The 16,645-nt window shown below is 42.0% G+C and overlaps 2 protein-coding genes across 14 annotated transcripts in view; one reads left to right on the plus strand and one right to left on the minus strand.

Moving 5' to 3' along the window:
• Positions 1–213: 213 nt before the first annotated feature.
• On the minus strand, positions 214–9,758 carry LOC124061700 (dynein axonemal intermediate chain 4-like). Of its 9 annotated transcripts, XR_006843799.1 has the most exons (19): positions 8,430–8,582; positions 8,158–8,326; positions 7,253–7,416; positions 7,080–7,147; positions 6,562–6,718; positions 6,250–6,389; positions 6,040–6,162; positions 5,644–5,829; positions 5,357–5,511; positions 4,555–4,641; positions 4,289–4,434; positions 4,008–4,168; positions 3,683–3,801; positions 3,456–3,554; positions 2,995–3,221; positions 2,736–2,889; positions 2,465–2,587; positions 472–2,338; positions 214–379 (listed from the first exon to the last, which is right to left on the minus strand). XR_006843799.1 is itself a non-coding variant. In XM_046393860.1 (18 exons), the coding sequence occupies exons 1-18, from the start codon at positions 8,441–8,443 to the stop codon at positions 2,294–2,296; spliced, it is 2,337 nt and encodes a 778-aa protein (XP_046249816.1). In that variant the 5' UTR covers positions 8,444–8,582; the 3' UTR covers positions 214–2,293. The 9 variants fall into 9 exon arrangements, 8 of the variants coding, with proteins under 8 accessions (XP_046249816.1, XP_046249821.1, XP_046249824.1 ...); XM_046393860.1 differs by having other exon boundaries at positions 214–2,338; XM_046393865.1 differs by lacking the exons at positions 8,158–8,326; positions 8,430–8,582 and adding an exon at positions 9,649–9,758 and having other exon boundaries at positions 214–2,338.
• A 17-nt stretch (positions 9,759–9,775) lies between these two features.
• The window catches only part of LOC124061697 (AP-3 complex subunit beta-2), a 35,530-nt gene continuing 28,660 nt past the window's right edge, over positions 9,776–16,645 (plus strand). For 4 of the 5 annotated variants that reach the window (XM_046393850.1, XM_046393852.1, XM_046393851.1 and 1 more), the window contains exon 1: positions 9,776–9,908. In XM_046393850.1, the coding sequence (XP_046249806.1) occupies positions 9,796–9,908 (113 nt within the window). In that variant the 5' untranslated portion in view covers positions 9,776–9,795. Of the gene's footprint in view, positions 9,909–14,311; positions 15,271–16,645 lie in introns of those variants that run through there. The other variant, XM_046393854.1, reaches the window with a different exon arrangement.

Consider the following 16,645-nt stretch of genomic DNA (forward strand, 5'->3'; position numbering starts at 1 on the left):
AAATACAGACAAATATTCATCTAAAGGCATAAAGACTGCCGGCTGTTTGTCTCATCTTAACCCGTGAATGCAGAAATGAACAGCAAAGTGAGTATAAACTCTGTTAAATCTGAATGCTTTGCCACTTGCCATGTGATGACAGTTAAGGTAAGTGAGTGACTATTGTCAAACTACTTCTCCCCATGTTCAGAACAAACTTTCATACTCACATTATAACCCAAATGATCAGATGCGAATTGCTTTATTGCTTTAACTGCCTGTCAGAGGTTATGTACTTTATTCTCTGGGTGGAAAAGTGAATAAACCCAAAGCTGCTGGGCTTCAGAAAGCAACCACATCGCATGTTGCTTTCAAATCCAAGGTTCACTTCCCACTGGGCCTGAAACACAAAGTGAAAACAAAAACAACTCTTTGGATGTGAAAAAAAAAGGGACTTAAAACCAGACCACGTGACCACAAAACTGTACCCACATCCTCTCAGGCTCACTGCTGAAAACTGAAGCAAAAACACAAAGCGCTTCCCAAAATAAAAATCCTCGGCCACGTTTCCTCTCCCACTCGACGAGGATCACATGCTTCGTCTGTGACCTTTCATCATGGGTTTTATATCTTCCCGCCCCTGTTGTTGCTGCTCGCTGCGTTTCAGTTTCAGCAGGCAGAAGAGCTTACCTCAGCGGCTCTGCGAGGATACGTGACCTTACAGACTCATAGATCACAGCGGGGTAAACATATAACAGCAGCGCTGCTCGTCACACCCGTGTTACACTGCGGCTCGCGTGGACCCACCCATTGTGTCTGAAGGCACAGCGTCAGCAGGTCAGCGGCGTTACAGGCCGCACACATTAACGACAAGGAAGTCTCGGTCTCGGTTTTGTAAGCCGTGATGTACTTGTTTGATATCTTAAGGCTCAGAAGTTTTTACCCTGAACAAAACTCCTGAACAATATTTTAAATCATTTATGTCTTTCAGGATTTTGGATTGGACTTCCTTCCTCCATAAAGTAATTGAGGAAAATGTATTTATTTATTTTTTTATTTATTTGTGTTTGTCCGGCTGGGAATGAATGAATGAAGTCTGATTTAGTCCCGTGAAGCAGATGCATCAGTGTGGAAATCAGACTGAAAGTTGAGAAGGCTGCTGCGCATGAGGAGGACGAGAGTTTCACTGCCGCAGGGGAATGCAGCTTCACGATCTGGACTTTGTCATTTGTGGACATACCAGCTGGTCTGGGGACCGTGATGCAATTAGCCAGAGCCAGTGCGTGAATGAAAGAAAGCACTGTCACCCAGAATAACCGCGTTAGCTGACGCATTCTCGAGTCCATGGAGACATGGAGTAGATGGTCCACAAAGTCCTCAAACACACCGACAAACCGCATCACTATGCGTGATGGAAAACCATGAATTAACTGTCTTCCATAACAGCGTGAGCTTCAGTTTGGCTTTCTTCAAACTCTGTTCATCCAGTTTGCTGTGACCTGTTTCAGGTTTGATCGTGTTTCTGGTGTTGTGTGCTGTCTGAAGAGCCTTGTATAAGTAAAGTTTAGAAATGTGTTTGAAGGCCGTTGTTGAATTAACTCAATTAAGTTTAGGTCACAATGCTAATAATGAAAATGTGGACGACTAAGATAAAACATCTCAGCCGTGTGTCTGTCTCTCATGCAGACTTTATAAATCTTCTAGTTTAGATCACAAGTTGACATACACACCGAGGTTTCATTCCTGTATGAGAGGTTATCTTTCTGGTGACATCATCATTTCTGGATTTCTACAGAAAGGCACAGTTGCTGAATGACATCATTCGTCTTCTTAACCACCTATAAAATGTTGCAGAATATTCCGTCTCACAGATTATTAAAAACACCCAAACTCGTCCTGCAGTGGCTTTTGGTGAAGCATGAAGCTTTTCAGTTTAAACCTTCCTTGTTTAAACATCCTTGTGAACAGCCAGTAGGGGTCTCCCTGAATCTTGAAAATAAGGCCCAGAAATGCAGTATTAAGTCATTACAATTTGTCAAGATCAAGTCTATAGATCTCAAGTGCACTTCGAACTGCTTAACTTAAGTGTACCTGGGCTGTCCATGTTCAATATGAATGGACATGTTTAATATCAGAGTAAACTACACTACACAAAACATCAAATGAAATATTTATTTCTTATCTCTGTAGATACTTTTCTTCAGTTTCCAGAATCTTCAATAATTAAATCAAAATTAAACTTAACCTTGTGAGAATTAACCACGATAATACAAACTTAAAGTGGCATCACAAAATGGAAAACATTTTTAAGCTTTTACATGGAAACTGCAGAGTCAACGATGTCTTCCAAACTGTCCACCTGAAACAAAAAGCAAGAGAGACAGTTTAACCCGCGTACAAAACACCGACTGTCGTGATTCGTCTTCTTTCGTGCGGTTTCTCAGTCATAAATCTCATAAAAGTTGGTAGGAAATTATTATTTAACTCCCATCTTGACTTCTGTGGATCTCTGTTCCAATGACTGGCTGATGTTTTGGAAAAGCTGTACCAGAGCTTTTTGGATATGGGATGCTTTTATTTTTGGTGAAATCCCCCTCTCCAACAACAGCTGTAAAGAGGATGTGTGCTCAACAGGCCTCCTCAATATAAAGAAAAAAAGCTTATGGACACATTAATTAATGTAGGCACGTTATTATGTATTTAAAGTGTTTTGCAGTAGGCTACGTGTAGAATATCACAAGCCATCTCAGTTTTACCTGCTTGCCTTCTCCCACACTGAGATTTTTGAGTTGGTAGACTGTCACTTGTCCATCTGTGTCCCCGACCAAGACACAGTCTGTCCCTCTGGCAAACAGCAGGGACGTCACCTTCACACCAGGTGCAGCATGATGCACAATGATTGGGTCCAGTCTGCAGGCAGAGGTTGGGATTTAGTGGCCATTCAGTGGATTAGTTCTGGCTCATGTTTGTGATCAGGGATGAAGCTGCAGACATGCGGGTGTCATTCTGACTCACATGCTTGAATTCAGGTCCCAAATCTGCACCTGTCGGTCATTAATGGCTGCAAATATTGTGGGCCAGTTTGGGGACCACCTGACGGTACACACGGCCCTCTGGGTGGATGTGAAGCTCAGCACAGGGGTGAAGCGGTCCTGCTTCCACAGCTGGATGGTCCAGTCAGAAGAGCAGCTCAGGAACACATCAGAATTAAATGGAGACCATTCAATGTGGTTCACAGGGCACTGAGAGGGAGGGCAACAGGTGACATGGAGTCAGAATCGCGCAATAACAAACCTCTATACAACTCAAACTACAACTCAAGTTAGCTTGCTATCCCACTACTCCTCTGAAAAACGGGCCTCCAGTTTGTTGTGTCATAAACATTACACAGAAAATGAATTGGAATGTAGGATCATTCACCATTTACACATTCTGATTTAATTAAAGGTCCATTTAGGTTGTCCAGAAGGACTTACAAAGTGTTTCTGGTAAGTGTCCAGAAAATGATGACTTTTTGGTAAGGAGCACTTGTGGATGAGGCCCTCCCATATGCCTGCCAGATAAAAACAGGAATCCTGCAGGATAAGAGCAGTCCAGAAGAAACATGTGATGTATTTTCAAGTCAGGGTCAGAGTTATGGAAACACAACCTGAAAAATTCATCTTAAAAGCCAGGATGTATGTGATTTCTGTGGTCAACTTACTGTTGGATGGAAGGCAACACAAAGACCAGGAGTCAGTGTTGACAGGACACATTCTGTCTCAGTCTTCATCCCCGCAGCTTTCATCTTAATATTTTGAATCCTCTTCAGCTTCATCAGGTCTAAGAACAGATGATTTCAGAAAAGATAAAGATATTAGGATTATTGTGTTAGAGCTCTCATATACATGGTGAACCTGTAAATAATTTACATGAGAGTGTTCTCACAGAAAATCTTGTGTACATTAATTATATGAATTAATTGTTAAAAACACAACTACATTTGGTGGTGTTTTCACACACACACACACAGAGCTAAATTGCAGTACTTATGCAGTCAAGATCTTTGCTGTTGAGGAACCACATGGAAATCCTGCCATCTGCCGACACAGAGACGAGAGCTTCTGCTGTGTCCCGCCTTGATAAACTCATCTTTTGTCTGATCCAGCTAACCTGCCACACTGGATGCAGGTGCTTATCGGAACACTTGCTACAAAACAAAAATGTTTAAAAAGAGTAAAGACTCTTTTTTTCCAGCTTGTGATCTGAGAGTTTATTTCCACACTCAGTCGTCCATAAACACACACACAAAAACAAAGACAGTCTTCACCTGCTGTTGGCGATACACGCCATGTTGTAGACATCGTAGATTGCTATACTTCCATCATACATCCCCACAGCCAGCTGACTGGGGTTGTTGGCTGAGAAATCCAGGGATGTCACACAACTATGACAGTGGAGGACACGATCTGGCCACTGCAAAGGGGACACGTTTAAAATCACCGTCGCTTACATGAGCTATCATGGAAGACACTGAGAAAGGCCACTGGAAGATGACCGCCGAAAAGATATGATGGGTAACAAACTGAAATATACCGTAGGGTTTTTGAGGGACCAGCAGCACATAAGACCTTTTTCCCGGCTGCTGAAATCAAAGCCGCCGTAACCCACGGCCAGGATATCCTTACAGAGAGTACAGAACAGACAGGTTAGGCGTGAGAAAAAAATCATTCAACCTTTTAAACAAAGACTATCAATAGTAGAACAATAAAACCTTCTATCCATCCATCCATTTTCTATACCGCTTATCCATGAGGGTCACGGGGGAGCTGGAGCCTATCCCAGCTGACTACGGGCGAGAGGCGGGGTTCACCCTGGACTGGTCGCCAGTCAATCGCAGGGCCAACACACAAAGACAAACAACCACACAGTCTCACACTCACACCTAGAGGCAATTTAGAGTAGTCAATTAACCTAATGTGCATGTTTTTGGTATTGTGGGAGGAAGCCGGAGTACCCGGAGAAAACCCACGCAGGCACACCTAGAACATGTAAACTCCACATAGAAGGGCCCAGACTGGGATTCAAACCTGGAACCCTCTTGCTATGAGGCGACAGTGCTAACCGTGCCGCCCTAAAACCTTCTATAATTCTGAGAATTATTATCAATTATCATTATTATTATAACCTCAAGGAAAACTCCTATTACTTTTAGAACCATTAATATGCATATGCAGGTACAGATGTCAAGGTATGGTTCAGTGCAAACAGACATATCAATATTATTAAAATTTGTATTAAAGGCAGTGAAATGAGAAATCTATTTCAACAGTTTTCTACTCTTAAACAACTAAAGCTGATCTTGATGTTCTGCTCTCTGGTTTTTGGTCTGTGTTACCGGGTTTTCCTTGTTCAAGGCCATGCTGGTAACGTTCCATCTTCTGGTGAGCTCACAACTGAAAGCCCATAGACGTTCCAGAGTTGGAGATGAAGAGCTGTCTTCACCCTCCCCACTCACTTCCTGGTCCTCGGGCTTCGCTGTGCTGTCAGGGTCTTACACAGCCAAGTTTGGTACACAGTATTTATTTAAACACTCACAGTTTATAAATGACCAAATTTTTTGTTGTAGCCAAAGCAGACAAAACAAAGACCCTGAGTTCACGTAAGCTCGCTGATGCAGTTTACCTTCTATTATGGGCAGTTGTCTATAAGCAGCCAGCTTGGGTTGAAAGATGTTTCCCACGATGTTCCTCTCCATTAAAAACAAGCTTTGTTGGAATGACCCTGACAACATGCTCAGCTGTGGGTCAGGCTCTGCATTTAAACTGCTCCCACACATTTCCTTTTCGAACAGTGAGCTTAGGGTGCTGCCTGAAGAAATTAAATATGAGAAATTGAGACATGCCTTAATAAAGAACAGTTGTTCATTTTTGGACCGGTCTAAAAATTAACAACTGTTCTTTATTGAGACATGCTTTAATAAAGAACAGTTGTTCATTTTTGGACCGGTCCCAAACCAGTCCCAGGCACCTGCTGGGATTAAGAACTGAACACAGTCAATGTTCTCCCAGTTATAGAAACCTGTGCTGCTGCTGTGGCTCTCCTCTGTCTTCTCTTGACCTTCGCCGGTGTTCACAGTACTCCCAGGGTTTTTATTTTGGTCACAGAAAGAGTCATAGATGGCCCAGATTGTAGCAGTACTTCCTGTGTGGGCATTCATTTTATAATTGATGAAGTTTCATTGCCAGACAAAACACTTAAAAGCTTAAGGCTTGAATAATTATGACTAACCGTCATCCACGCTGACGATCTTGTCGCTCTGGATGCATTTGTCTTTGGGTGCTCTGTTGAATGTCTGCGTTGATCGTTCTACGTACTTATTATTGCCCATTCTGTTCTTGCAAAGCTCAGCATAGTGAATGTTTCTTTCCCTGTGAGAACACAGCGAAAACGTCAACAGTTTGCCACAACCAAGGAAGTGCTGCATGCAGCTGATTAGCATGTTTGCACAGAGCATATACTGACATGCCATCTTCACACCTCAGTGTCTTCTGCCTCTTGTCTAACATTAGAGGAAACCAACAAGCAGAGGCCTTTACTCACTCAATAGCTTCTGCATCATCAGAATACGCTGACACAAAGGTGTTGGGTATGTCCAGTAGTGAAACAGGATCAGTCTCAGAGAGGCAGATGTCCACTACCTCATCCAACATTTCTTCTGTCACATGTTGTTTCACATTGTCTCTTTTTGTTAGCAGCGCTGACAGCAAACAAATGACAGAAAATATTGTTCAGATAATGAATATACATGTATAAACTACCACAAAAGACTGTCTGCTGCATAAAAATGTAATTTCATCATAGTAACATACTGTTTAATTAATTACAGCTACATATTTCAGTATTTTATCGCATATATACAATGTGACACTGTATTTTTCATAAATTACCATACTATATATATTTTGAAGACTAATTCAAAAAATGGGACATGTGATAATTACCAGGAGGGAACAGAAACAATAATGAACAACAAAATATATAAAGATAAGTAAGAAATGAAGGATATTAGCCATATGGAGATGGGGGGTTTATTGGTACATCCAGTTTTGGAACACTACCCTCAGTTTCCTTAGTCAGTGACGATTTGGAAGACAGGCTGGATGATAGGCTGCTACCCGTAAATGAGCTGCAATATAATGGCAATCGTAATTAACAAAGCATGTACAAAGGTAAACTCTCTTTTTCTTCCCATCCATCAAATCAGCTGTATATGAATAATACCACCTGGTACCTGGAAGACAGCACACTAAAGTCTGAAGTGGATTTTGAGAGATCTGATCCTGAGCGGGAAAAGATTTCATCCAGGAAGAATTTGCCTGAATCTGATGACATGACTTCTGGCTCTGCGTGATACAGAGGCAGAGGGGTGACGTCCTTCCCATCATTATCCAACACCTGCAAAAATAGAAACCACAGCTAGAATCAGTTAAAAATTTACTTCATGACAGCTGTACAGAATTTTATTTTCCATAAAACTGGAAATTCAGTTACAGTTATGGAGACATCACGGCTAAGTCTGAATTCTAATGTGTTAGGTTGTTAAAGTTGGGCAAAGTTTGTATACACAGGGAACAAATATTCTGTCTTCCCGTACAAATTAAATACACAAATTAACTGAGACTAACAACAAACAAAAAACGCATACATTTATCACTTCACTATGAAAAATTCTTTGTCCCCTGAACTATTCCAGTTTTGATGTATTTTATGTTTACTTACTGTTTACCTGGGTGTTTTTACAATTATTGTCAAAGGACGTCTATGTTTGTTCATCCCAATAGACAAAAGTTAAAAATAGGGGGAGCATTAACTACAATAATACTATTGTGACAGAAAATGAGAAAACATTTAGCCAGTGGTGGAAAGAAATCGAGGTAGCTACATTTACTCAAAAAACTATAATCAAGTATAATTTTAAGGTATCTTTAGTGCACTATGTTTCAGAGGCACGACTACATATGTCTGCTTTGCAGAGTCACATTAGTTATAATATATAATCAACAAATAAATCCTGAGAGTTGTCATAGATAAAACTACGCGTGGCTTTTACTTGTAACAAAGCAGTATATTCGTGTACTGTAGTGTTGTTATAGAGTTCTTCTCCACTGCTACGTGTAGCCTACATTACAAAGGTACCCGGATGGCACTTTGACTCCCGCTTCTATCCAGACTGTCGTTTTCTCTGCCGCCATCAGCTAAGATGGAACTTCTTTGGGTTTGTGAACCCGTGAAGCTGCATATGTATGTTGAACTTCGACTGACTTGATGGATTCCTGATGCTGAATTATTCATCGCTTTAGACGATCTGGGAGAAAGAAAAAAAACTAATAAAAGATCAATCTAGTCTTGTACTGGCATCACTAGCTTAGGTGAGCTAACTATGAGCTATGAGCTAATTGTGAACTTACGAGTTATGAAGCATACTGTTCTTCCTGTTTTCCACACGGGAATACCTTTTGTTGTTGTTGTTGTTGTTGTTGTTGTCTGCTCCCTCTACTGTTCAGAAAACGCTTATATGTCTTATTTGCTAACTCGGACTATATTAAGACAATGTTTTCAACAGCGGAGAATCTCTGAACAGCTCCCAAACTACTTTCTGCTCCGGGTTTCCGTGGCGACGCGAGGACCCTGTTCTGTCAGTTACCTTCAGTCTTACGGGTTGGTCATAATCTTTTACAGCAACGTGACTTAAGCTTCTAGTAGCTCGGGTCTTGTCAAGACTGTTTTTAATATACCGTTACACCTACTATTGAGTAGAGAAAAATGACTGATTTATTTTTTAACAAATTTTTTAGCACAGCTACCAAAATGGCGACTCTGTTAAAATAACGTTATATTATTTGTAGGTGATATGAAAACACTGAATGTTGAAATGAGAGAAGCAGGTACAAGATTGCTGCGTGTACCCCATTTCTCCACTAGGTGGCAGTGTTTCACCTATTATGGACGACTACAACGACTTCCCTACTTTGACTACTAATGTGCTGTACTGCCACTGTTATTATTACTTCTAGATATACCTAATAAGTGCAACAAATACAGCTCCCTCTCTTACAGATACCATTCCCATCCCTTCCTACATATGTAACTTGAAAAAATAAAAATAATCCTAACCATACACAGCTATTAATAACCTCAGTTAAAAAAACATGAGCAAAAGTGATTCACTATTTGTCAGCCAATTAATTTTGGACTGAAAACAGGCTTTTTAGTATTATTTGTTATTTTAGAGGATTGTCCCATTGGTAAAGATATTGGATATCTACAAAATTTGCATTTGCCACATTGTTTTATTCATATTATCAGCATGCTTTTTAGACTATGTTTTCCCCAGACCAAGTGACCCAGTGTATGGGAAATCCATCCTTTTGGCACTTTATGTATATTTTTATGCTAATACTTCTACTTAGTATTTTTACTCTGCAGGCTTGCTACTTCTATACGAAGGTAAAAGTTATGAATACTTCTTAATAGTAATTATATAGTTACTTCCCATCACTTCCTGTGAGCAAAAAAAATAAATAAAGAACGAAGAGGGAACCCATATGTCAAACACTTCCGTGTTTTAGGACTACAAAAACCATCACGTGACCATGGGCGTCATCCCCCCCTCCCCCTCCTCCGTACCTCTTCATCATCGCGCTCCGTACTGAGCATCCGAGAGGTAACGGCCGTGTGTCTGTGCGCCTTTAAGAGCCTTATATCCTGCTGCCCTCTGCACTAAATCTCCATCGCTGTGAGGGGGAGAAAAAAAATCCCCAGAAAGCCACGGCAATGTCCGCCAGCTCTGCTTTCAACGATGAGAAGGGGGGCTCGTCCAGCGTCGGGGAGCCTGAATATGGTCACGACCCGGCGAGCGGAGGGATTTTCTCCTCCGACTACAAAAGGTACGGAGCCACCTGCCTCCGCACCGCTTGACGCCGATTTTATTTGCCATATTGCCGGGGGTAAACCGGGGCCAGCTAGCGGCGGGGGGAGGTGCAGTGTGGATGTGGTTTCCGGTCTGTTTAGATGCTATGAACGAGCTTTTTAATGTCGGTGAACGGCATGTAACACAGAGCCCCCTCAAACTGAACTTTGTTTGCCATTAGGCCCGTGACTGAAAGCGGTGTCTGCTTTTTTTCCCCCCCCTGGTCGTGACTCCCTCGCCGTGATTCGGTCGCTCAGGCAACGCGTTTATGGTGAAACCGCGGTCCGTTTCTGGAGCTGAACTGCTATTTACGTGCTTTCACTCGCGTGTGTTTCAAAGCTGCGAGGCTCGGGGTGTTTATGTCGGTCCGTTTGTGAGGTGAGATGGGAAAGGCCTGTCGGGGGGGTGGGGGGGATGCCAGGCCTCAGCGCCAGGCTTTTCAGCACCACCCCTGCTGGACAGCGCGCAGAGCGGCGGCAGCTGCACGTACGCGGCAGATACAGATACACAGCGGAGGAAGTACTCAGTGTCTTATACTTCACTAAAAGTACTGATGCCACACTGTAAAAATGCTCTGTTACGAGGAAAGTCCTTCGTCAAAAATGTTACCACAGTAAGAGTACGTGAGTTTAATCAGGAGCATGTAGCCTCCTAAAAGGGTGAAATGTAAGTGCATAACAATGGCCCATTTGATTTCCATACTGTTATACATCATTAGATCATAGTACTCAGTTATACCTCTTAATTACTTGTGCTCTGTTGGAGATCAAGATTTTACTGTTGCAGTGCAGAGCTAAATTTTAACTGTTTTGTATGGGACTAACGATTATTTTCATCATTTTTATTTTTGAGAAGCTGGAAATGCTATGAGAAGAAAATGACTCAAATAGTTGATAATATCAGTATTAATATTTAATTGATGAATACTAAATAATCATTTTTAGCTGCCTTGTCCATCAGGTGGCTTAATTTATAACAAAACATCATATTTTGATATCATGCGATATCAGGGCCTCAGCTAACACTTTGTCATTTTGAAGGAAAACCTGTCAGTCGTTTGAACATTTTGTTCTTTCAGTAAGAAGTCATTTACACTGAGTGAGCAAGATGCAGAAAGGTGTTGATGGACGTGATAATGAGTGGCATCTAGCTGGGTTGAGTGGTGTGATGATGTGCCATGTAGAAATGTGTCCACCGGTAGAGATTTGGTCATACTGTTTCCACCACACGAGCTGTCCGTCAGTGTCTCTGCTCTGTATTAAAGGTAGGATATGTAGCAAATCAGTTTTGCAGAGAGTTTTGCTTGATCTCGCGATTTTCACGCGATCTTGTGATCTCGACAATCCAGCTGCTTCGCAAGGTGACGTGATTTGGGTAGCAGGACTCCTGTAGAGGACGAGAAAAAAACTGCAAATGCGGAGTATTAAAGGTTTCACAGGTAGATGCAAGGACTGACATGTGAAACAGTCTTTTGTGGGAAATGTAGTTGGTTCTCTCTGATGCCAGTGTCAAGGAATTATCTGTATTTAAGGGTCGTGGGATGGGTTGGCAGAGGCACTGGGGTCAGAGTGAAGGCGCAGGAAGTCTGTAAGGAGGCAGACGGGGGATGTCTCACCTTGAGATTTATCGTAGCTGTTTGGGGAGGCAGGAGACACTGTGACACTGGCGTTACTGTGGCAGCCAAGGTCATAGGAGAGGCGTGTCTTCCTCACCAGACACCACAGTTTAGATGATTGTGCAGAGCATCCACACAGCACCTCTACAGTGTGCTGACGCTGGTCCTGGAGGCTCCATGTAATGTATTTCCCTGTTCAGAAACTAGCAGCCAATAGTCTGATTTTGTACACGTAGACTCATTGAGTTTGACCAGTTCTGGGCATGTAGTCCCTGTGACATATCTATGACGTCTTGCGGAGCTCAGGTCAGTAGTTGAAGTTGAATTCTTGCTCTTTAGACATACTGGTTGTGTGAAAAGTCTGACATAAACGTTACATGACCTTTATTTTCACATGCGAAGGTTGATTGAGCTATGCTGACTAATATTATTAAGTGCATTTATATGAATCATCTGTGCCCATGGACTCTTAGGTGATACTGTATGGCTTATGTGTCACCCTCTGTTGCATATGCAGTATATACATACAGCTCAGCAGCCTCTTAGCTTACAGATCATATCTTCTTTACATCTGTCACTTTTATATTACAATAATATCCATGAATTTCTTGAAATAAAGTGTGGTGTTTTTTTTTTTACATCTTTTTCCATGACAGATTTTGAGTTTGATAATTGTTTTGTATGATCAGAGAAGAGTCTTGTTTTGTTAAGCCATGTTTGAAACAACTTTATTCAGGGTTTGTGCGACTTTGAATGCATTTAACCGTTGTGTATCTGTGCCTGCTTTCATCACCTGTTCTGCATGTATCTCAGTTTGGGAACAAACAAATTGTCTGTTTGCACTGGCATGTGTTGCATTATTGTTTATTACCCTCATTGTTGCACCACTGAAGCTGACAATGAAACTGTGAAGAATAAGCAGGAGAATCATCAGCACTTTCTGCTTTTCTAATAAATACCACTGCTTCACCATAAGTCACCCGCAGAGGGAGCTCATTGTTCAGAGATGATAGATGGTATTTGTTGATGTGAACCGTGACCTCTGGATCTGCATGAGGAGGTTTGGCATTTGGGCTGGTTTGCAAACATGATTTTTGAAAAACCTGTGATTAAATTCTGCTTCACTAAATTATTCTAGCGTGGGTCGGGCATTGTTCTCATGTAGGTTTGTGTTTGCAGAAGTCGTGTCTGTGCAACGTAGGTAGTTCAGCTCGTTTGTCTGTAAACATGACAGTGAAAGCGCTGACTCGACCTTCGCTGTCGTCTCCTTGGCAACATAGCAGATGTTAAATGTTGCTTCAGCCCTCAGACCTTGCCAATCTGTGTGTGTGTGTGTGTGTGTGTGTGTGTACGTTATTACTCTGAGCAATAAACACATTTCCTGCTCTTTTAAAATGTATTTACTGACCCTCAGGATGAAAACGACTGTTGTAAGTTTGATGGGGGTGTTTCGTTGTCGACCGGGAAACAAGACTTCAGTGGGGTTGTTTGTTATGTGGCTCCATGACACCTTTAATTCTCAAGCCATAAAATCAAATGTCAGACTTGTATCATTTTGTATTTAACATGAGATTTTTGTCCTTTTTGGCTGGATCGTTCAGTGGGATCTGAGCAGTTTTTTATTGCTGGTTTAGGAGCTAGTCAGCCTGCCTGCATCTTGAAAACTCACTAATTAAGACCTTATATCTCACTTTACTCATACAGAAGCCAAAGTGGTAGAAACGATGAAGGACAGAGCTGGCGTGTAGTTTTAGAAAGCAGACATGAAGGTGCAGTAAACCTGCTCACCTGCCTCTTGCCATGAAAGCAAATAAGTGTTTTTTTTTCCCAAAAATATCAACCTAAAGTGAATTTCTTTGAAAAATATGCATGCGTCAGGATTTTAAAAATCACCAAAAATAACCCAAGCTAAAAGGGTTATTTTGAGTGCAGGTCCTGGTGGGGGATGAATATGAATTATCCAGCTTCAGGACTACATACATGCCAGAGTTTATTAATTCATGAAAGCATTCATATATTCTTTTTGATATACCCTGTTAAAGTAAGACTCTTCATTTCGTGAATATGATACCACTGCACTGCAAAATCAGACATAAAAGTCACAACAGAAAATCTCAAGAAATCTTCTTTTTCATGCTTTAAATAACTTTTTAAATAACCTTTTTGTTCTGTTAGATGGAGATTATTTGGATGTGATAGGACTAAAACCATCAAAACTGCTTTCTGAAGCAATTGCAGGAAGGAGGAAGGAATTGTCTCTGATTTACATGCAAAATTGCATTTGCTTGTACAGCGTTGCAAAACACTCAGTGTAATTCACTGTGAGTGCTGCAGCCCTGGGTTGTATTTCTTGGTGACATCACATGTTAAAAATCTTATTATCTTATCTTTAGCAAATTTCAGCAAATCCCGACTGAGCTGTTACAGACCACAGGAAGAGCATATGTGAATTGCACTTCAAGTTATTTTTGTTTGAGCCAAAAAGAAATGAGTGGGGGAGAGAGAGAGAGAGAGAGAGAGAGAGAGAGATGTGCTCATCACGACACTGCCAAGAAAGCTGAGTCATGTAAGATGAGAAAAAAAGGCTCCTCATAGGATATAAAAAATGAATAAGATGGGGAAATTTTTAAACATAATGAGCAAGAGGAGTGTGTAATATTTAAAAACATCTGTCCAGAATCAGAAAAGGTTTGTTGGCTCGCAGGCTTGATGGCAGATAAAGAAAAGCTGCGATAGAGCGAGAGTGGACATGAATGAAGGAGAGCGAGGTTTTCTAGCTGGCTAATGTGAAGAGGCGGGGCAAAGATGACAAGCGTGAGGCGGAGGTGGTAACGTGGCAAAACGTGGGAGAGGCTGTGTCACTGTTAGACAGCTCAGATACGTATATGTGGACATATTGTATCCGCACAGGGAGGCAGGGGGAGGCTGGCGCAGCAGACAGGAACCACACGAGCAGCGGGAGGAGCCGCGAGAAGAAAGGCTGCACGGCAAATAAAACTCCACGCCCCTCTGCCGAGCATCCATTTACTGAGCAGCTGATGTCTGCTGCTTCACTGGATGCGCACAGACTCAGCAGTAACAGAAGAAGAAGAACACTACAGTGCACTGTGGCTCTGGTGGGTTTGGATCACAGCACCCAGGCAGCAAAAGAAGTCTTCGAGCACGCACTGGGTCATTTCTGAAGAGGTTCGTTGCATCATTTGTGCAAGAAATGCTGCATGTGTTTCACCTCAGAGGGAAGGAGTATTTTAAACACAGAATCTAACTGAAGCTGCTGTGTGAAAACTATCAGAAGAGGATCTGGAGGTTTTCTGAGGCTCATACAACTGATTAGCACTGAGGAGTAGCTTAAGAAAACTGCAGTCTTTTCGCTTTTGTCTACCCGGGATTCTACAGGTTGCTCTCAAGTATTTGGTTCAGATCAAGTTACAAACATGACCACCATGCAAAAGCTGCTGCAGCTGCCGGTGAACGCGGTGAACATCGTGAAGACGGTGCAGAGTCAGGTCCAGGGCCAGGAGGAGGATAAAAGCCCCGTGCTGACCCCTGACAGTGGGCAGCAGGCCTGGTACAGCGCCCTGCAGCCCGATGAGCTGCGCCACCTCCGGTCTGGAGGCACAGGAGGAGGAGGAGGAGGAGGAGGAGGTGGGGGGGACCAGGAGGAACGAGGACCACAGGAGGAAGGTGGCGGAGGTGGTGGCAGTTTCCAGTCTCAGCCTTTGCGGTAGGGGATACCAGGACCTGTTCAGCCCTTACAGTTATATTTAAGGGCATTTAGATGCTCCCTTTCCAGGGCAGATTGTAATGAGTACAAACTACCTGACTGATTGCTTTTGTATTGTGAAATGCGGGATCATTTTTTTGCCTCTTCGTATTAATAAAGCTATTAAAATGTTGATCTTCTGCAGCATGTTACAAAGGATGGCAAGCAGGCCATGCTTTACTTTGAAGGCTCACAAACCCAAAAAGTGGGAAACTGTTAATATAAAACCTCCATGTGCACAGATTAAAAAGAGCAGCTGCTGTGTGGAGTGTGTAGTCTGTAGTACAAACAATGTATTGACTTTAATTAGGGATGCAAATACTGATTATCTTGCTTTGTATGATTTCCTTTTCTAACCAACTAGTTGTTTTGTCCCTAAAATGTCAGAAAATAATGAAATTACAGAAGCTTTTGTCAAACCAACAATCTGAAACCCAAAGACATTCAGTTAACAATGACATAAAACAGAAAATATTTACATTGGACAAGACGGAAACAGAAAACGCTGGGCATTTTTCTTTGTAAGAATGACTCAAAGGATTCATTTATTAGCAAAATCATTGCCAGGTCATCAACTTAACATTAAATTGTCTTCATACAGGACTGTGGATTGTTGCTCACAAATAGATGTTTGCAACATGTGACTTAGCTTTATTTTTAAGGACCACAATTCGGAAAATATGGGAAGCACTGGCATTAGACCTGAAGAAACACTGAAGAAGAAGAATTAGCTCGAAAGAAACATAAACAGACTTGTGAAAGACATTAGAGGAGGGAAAAAAGGCACCAGTTCACTTACTAGATTATTTTTATTGTACGCGGTGAGAGCTTTACTGAAGTACATTTCTGGCTGGTTCAAGCGGGCACATTTTACAAAATTTACAAACAAGAAACTCCAAGTCTCTGCTAAAAGACTGAGCTTATGTAAAACAGCCTCACAAGCTGCTTATAAATGCAAGCTGCAACTCTCCAATCGTTCCTCTGATTTATGCAAATACATTTCCACATCTACTGGTTTTTGATGTTGTTGCAGTCTTGCAGGGCGCTGTTCTCGGTGATCAAAATGACATTGCGTCTGAAGTTGTACCACTGAACACTGGGCCCACTTCCATGGAGACTTTCCAGCTGGAGAGTCCTGCCGATCGCCTGGCTTTGGAGCCGGGTAACCTGACCGTTGTCGTACTCTCTTGTACCACAGCAGGTTAAATAATTCAGCGCTGTTTGTAAATTCAGCTGTTGTTCGGCAGGACAGGAAAAAAAAAAAAATCCAGAGAAATGAGAGAACCAGTGTTGGTATAGAATTACTGTGGCCCTTTGGGCATGAGCCGAGACGTAT

This window comes from Scatophagus argus, chromosome 7, assembly GCF_020382885.2.
Source record: "Scatophagus argus isolate fScaArg1 chromosome 7, fScaArg1.pri, whole genome shotgun sequence".
NCBI classification, from domain to species: domain Eukaryota; kingdom Metazoa; phylum Chordata; class Actinopteri; family Scatophagidae; genus Scatophagus; species Scatophagus argus.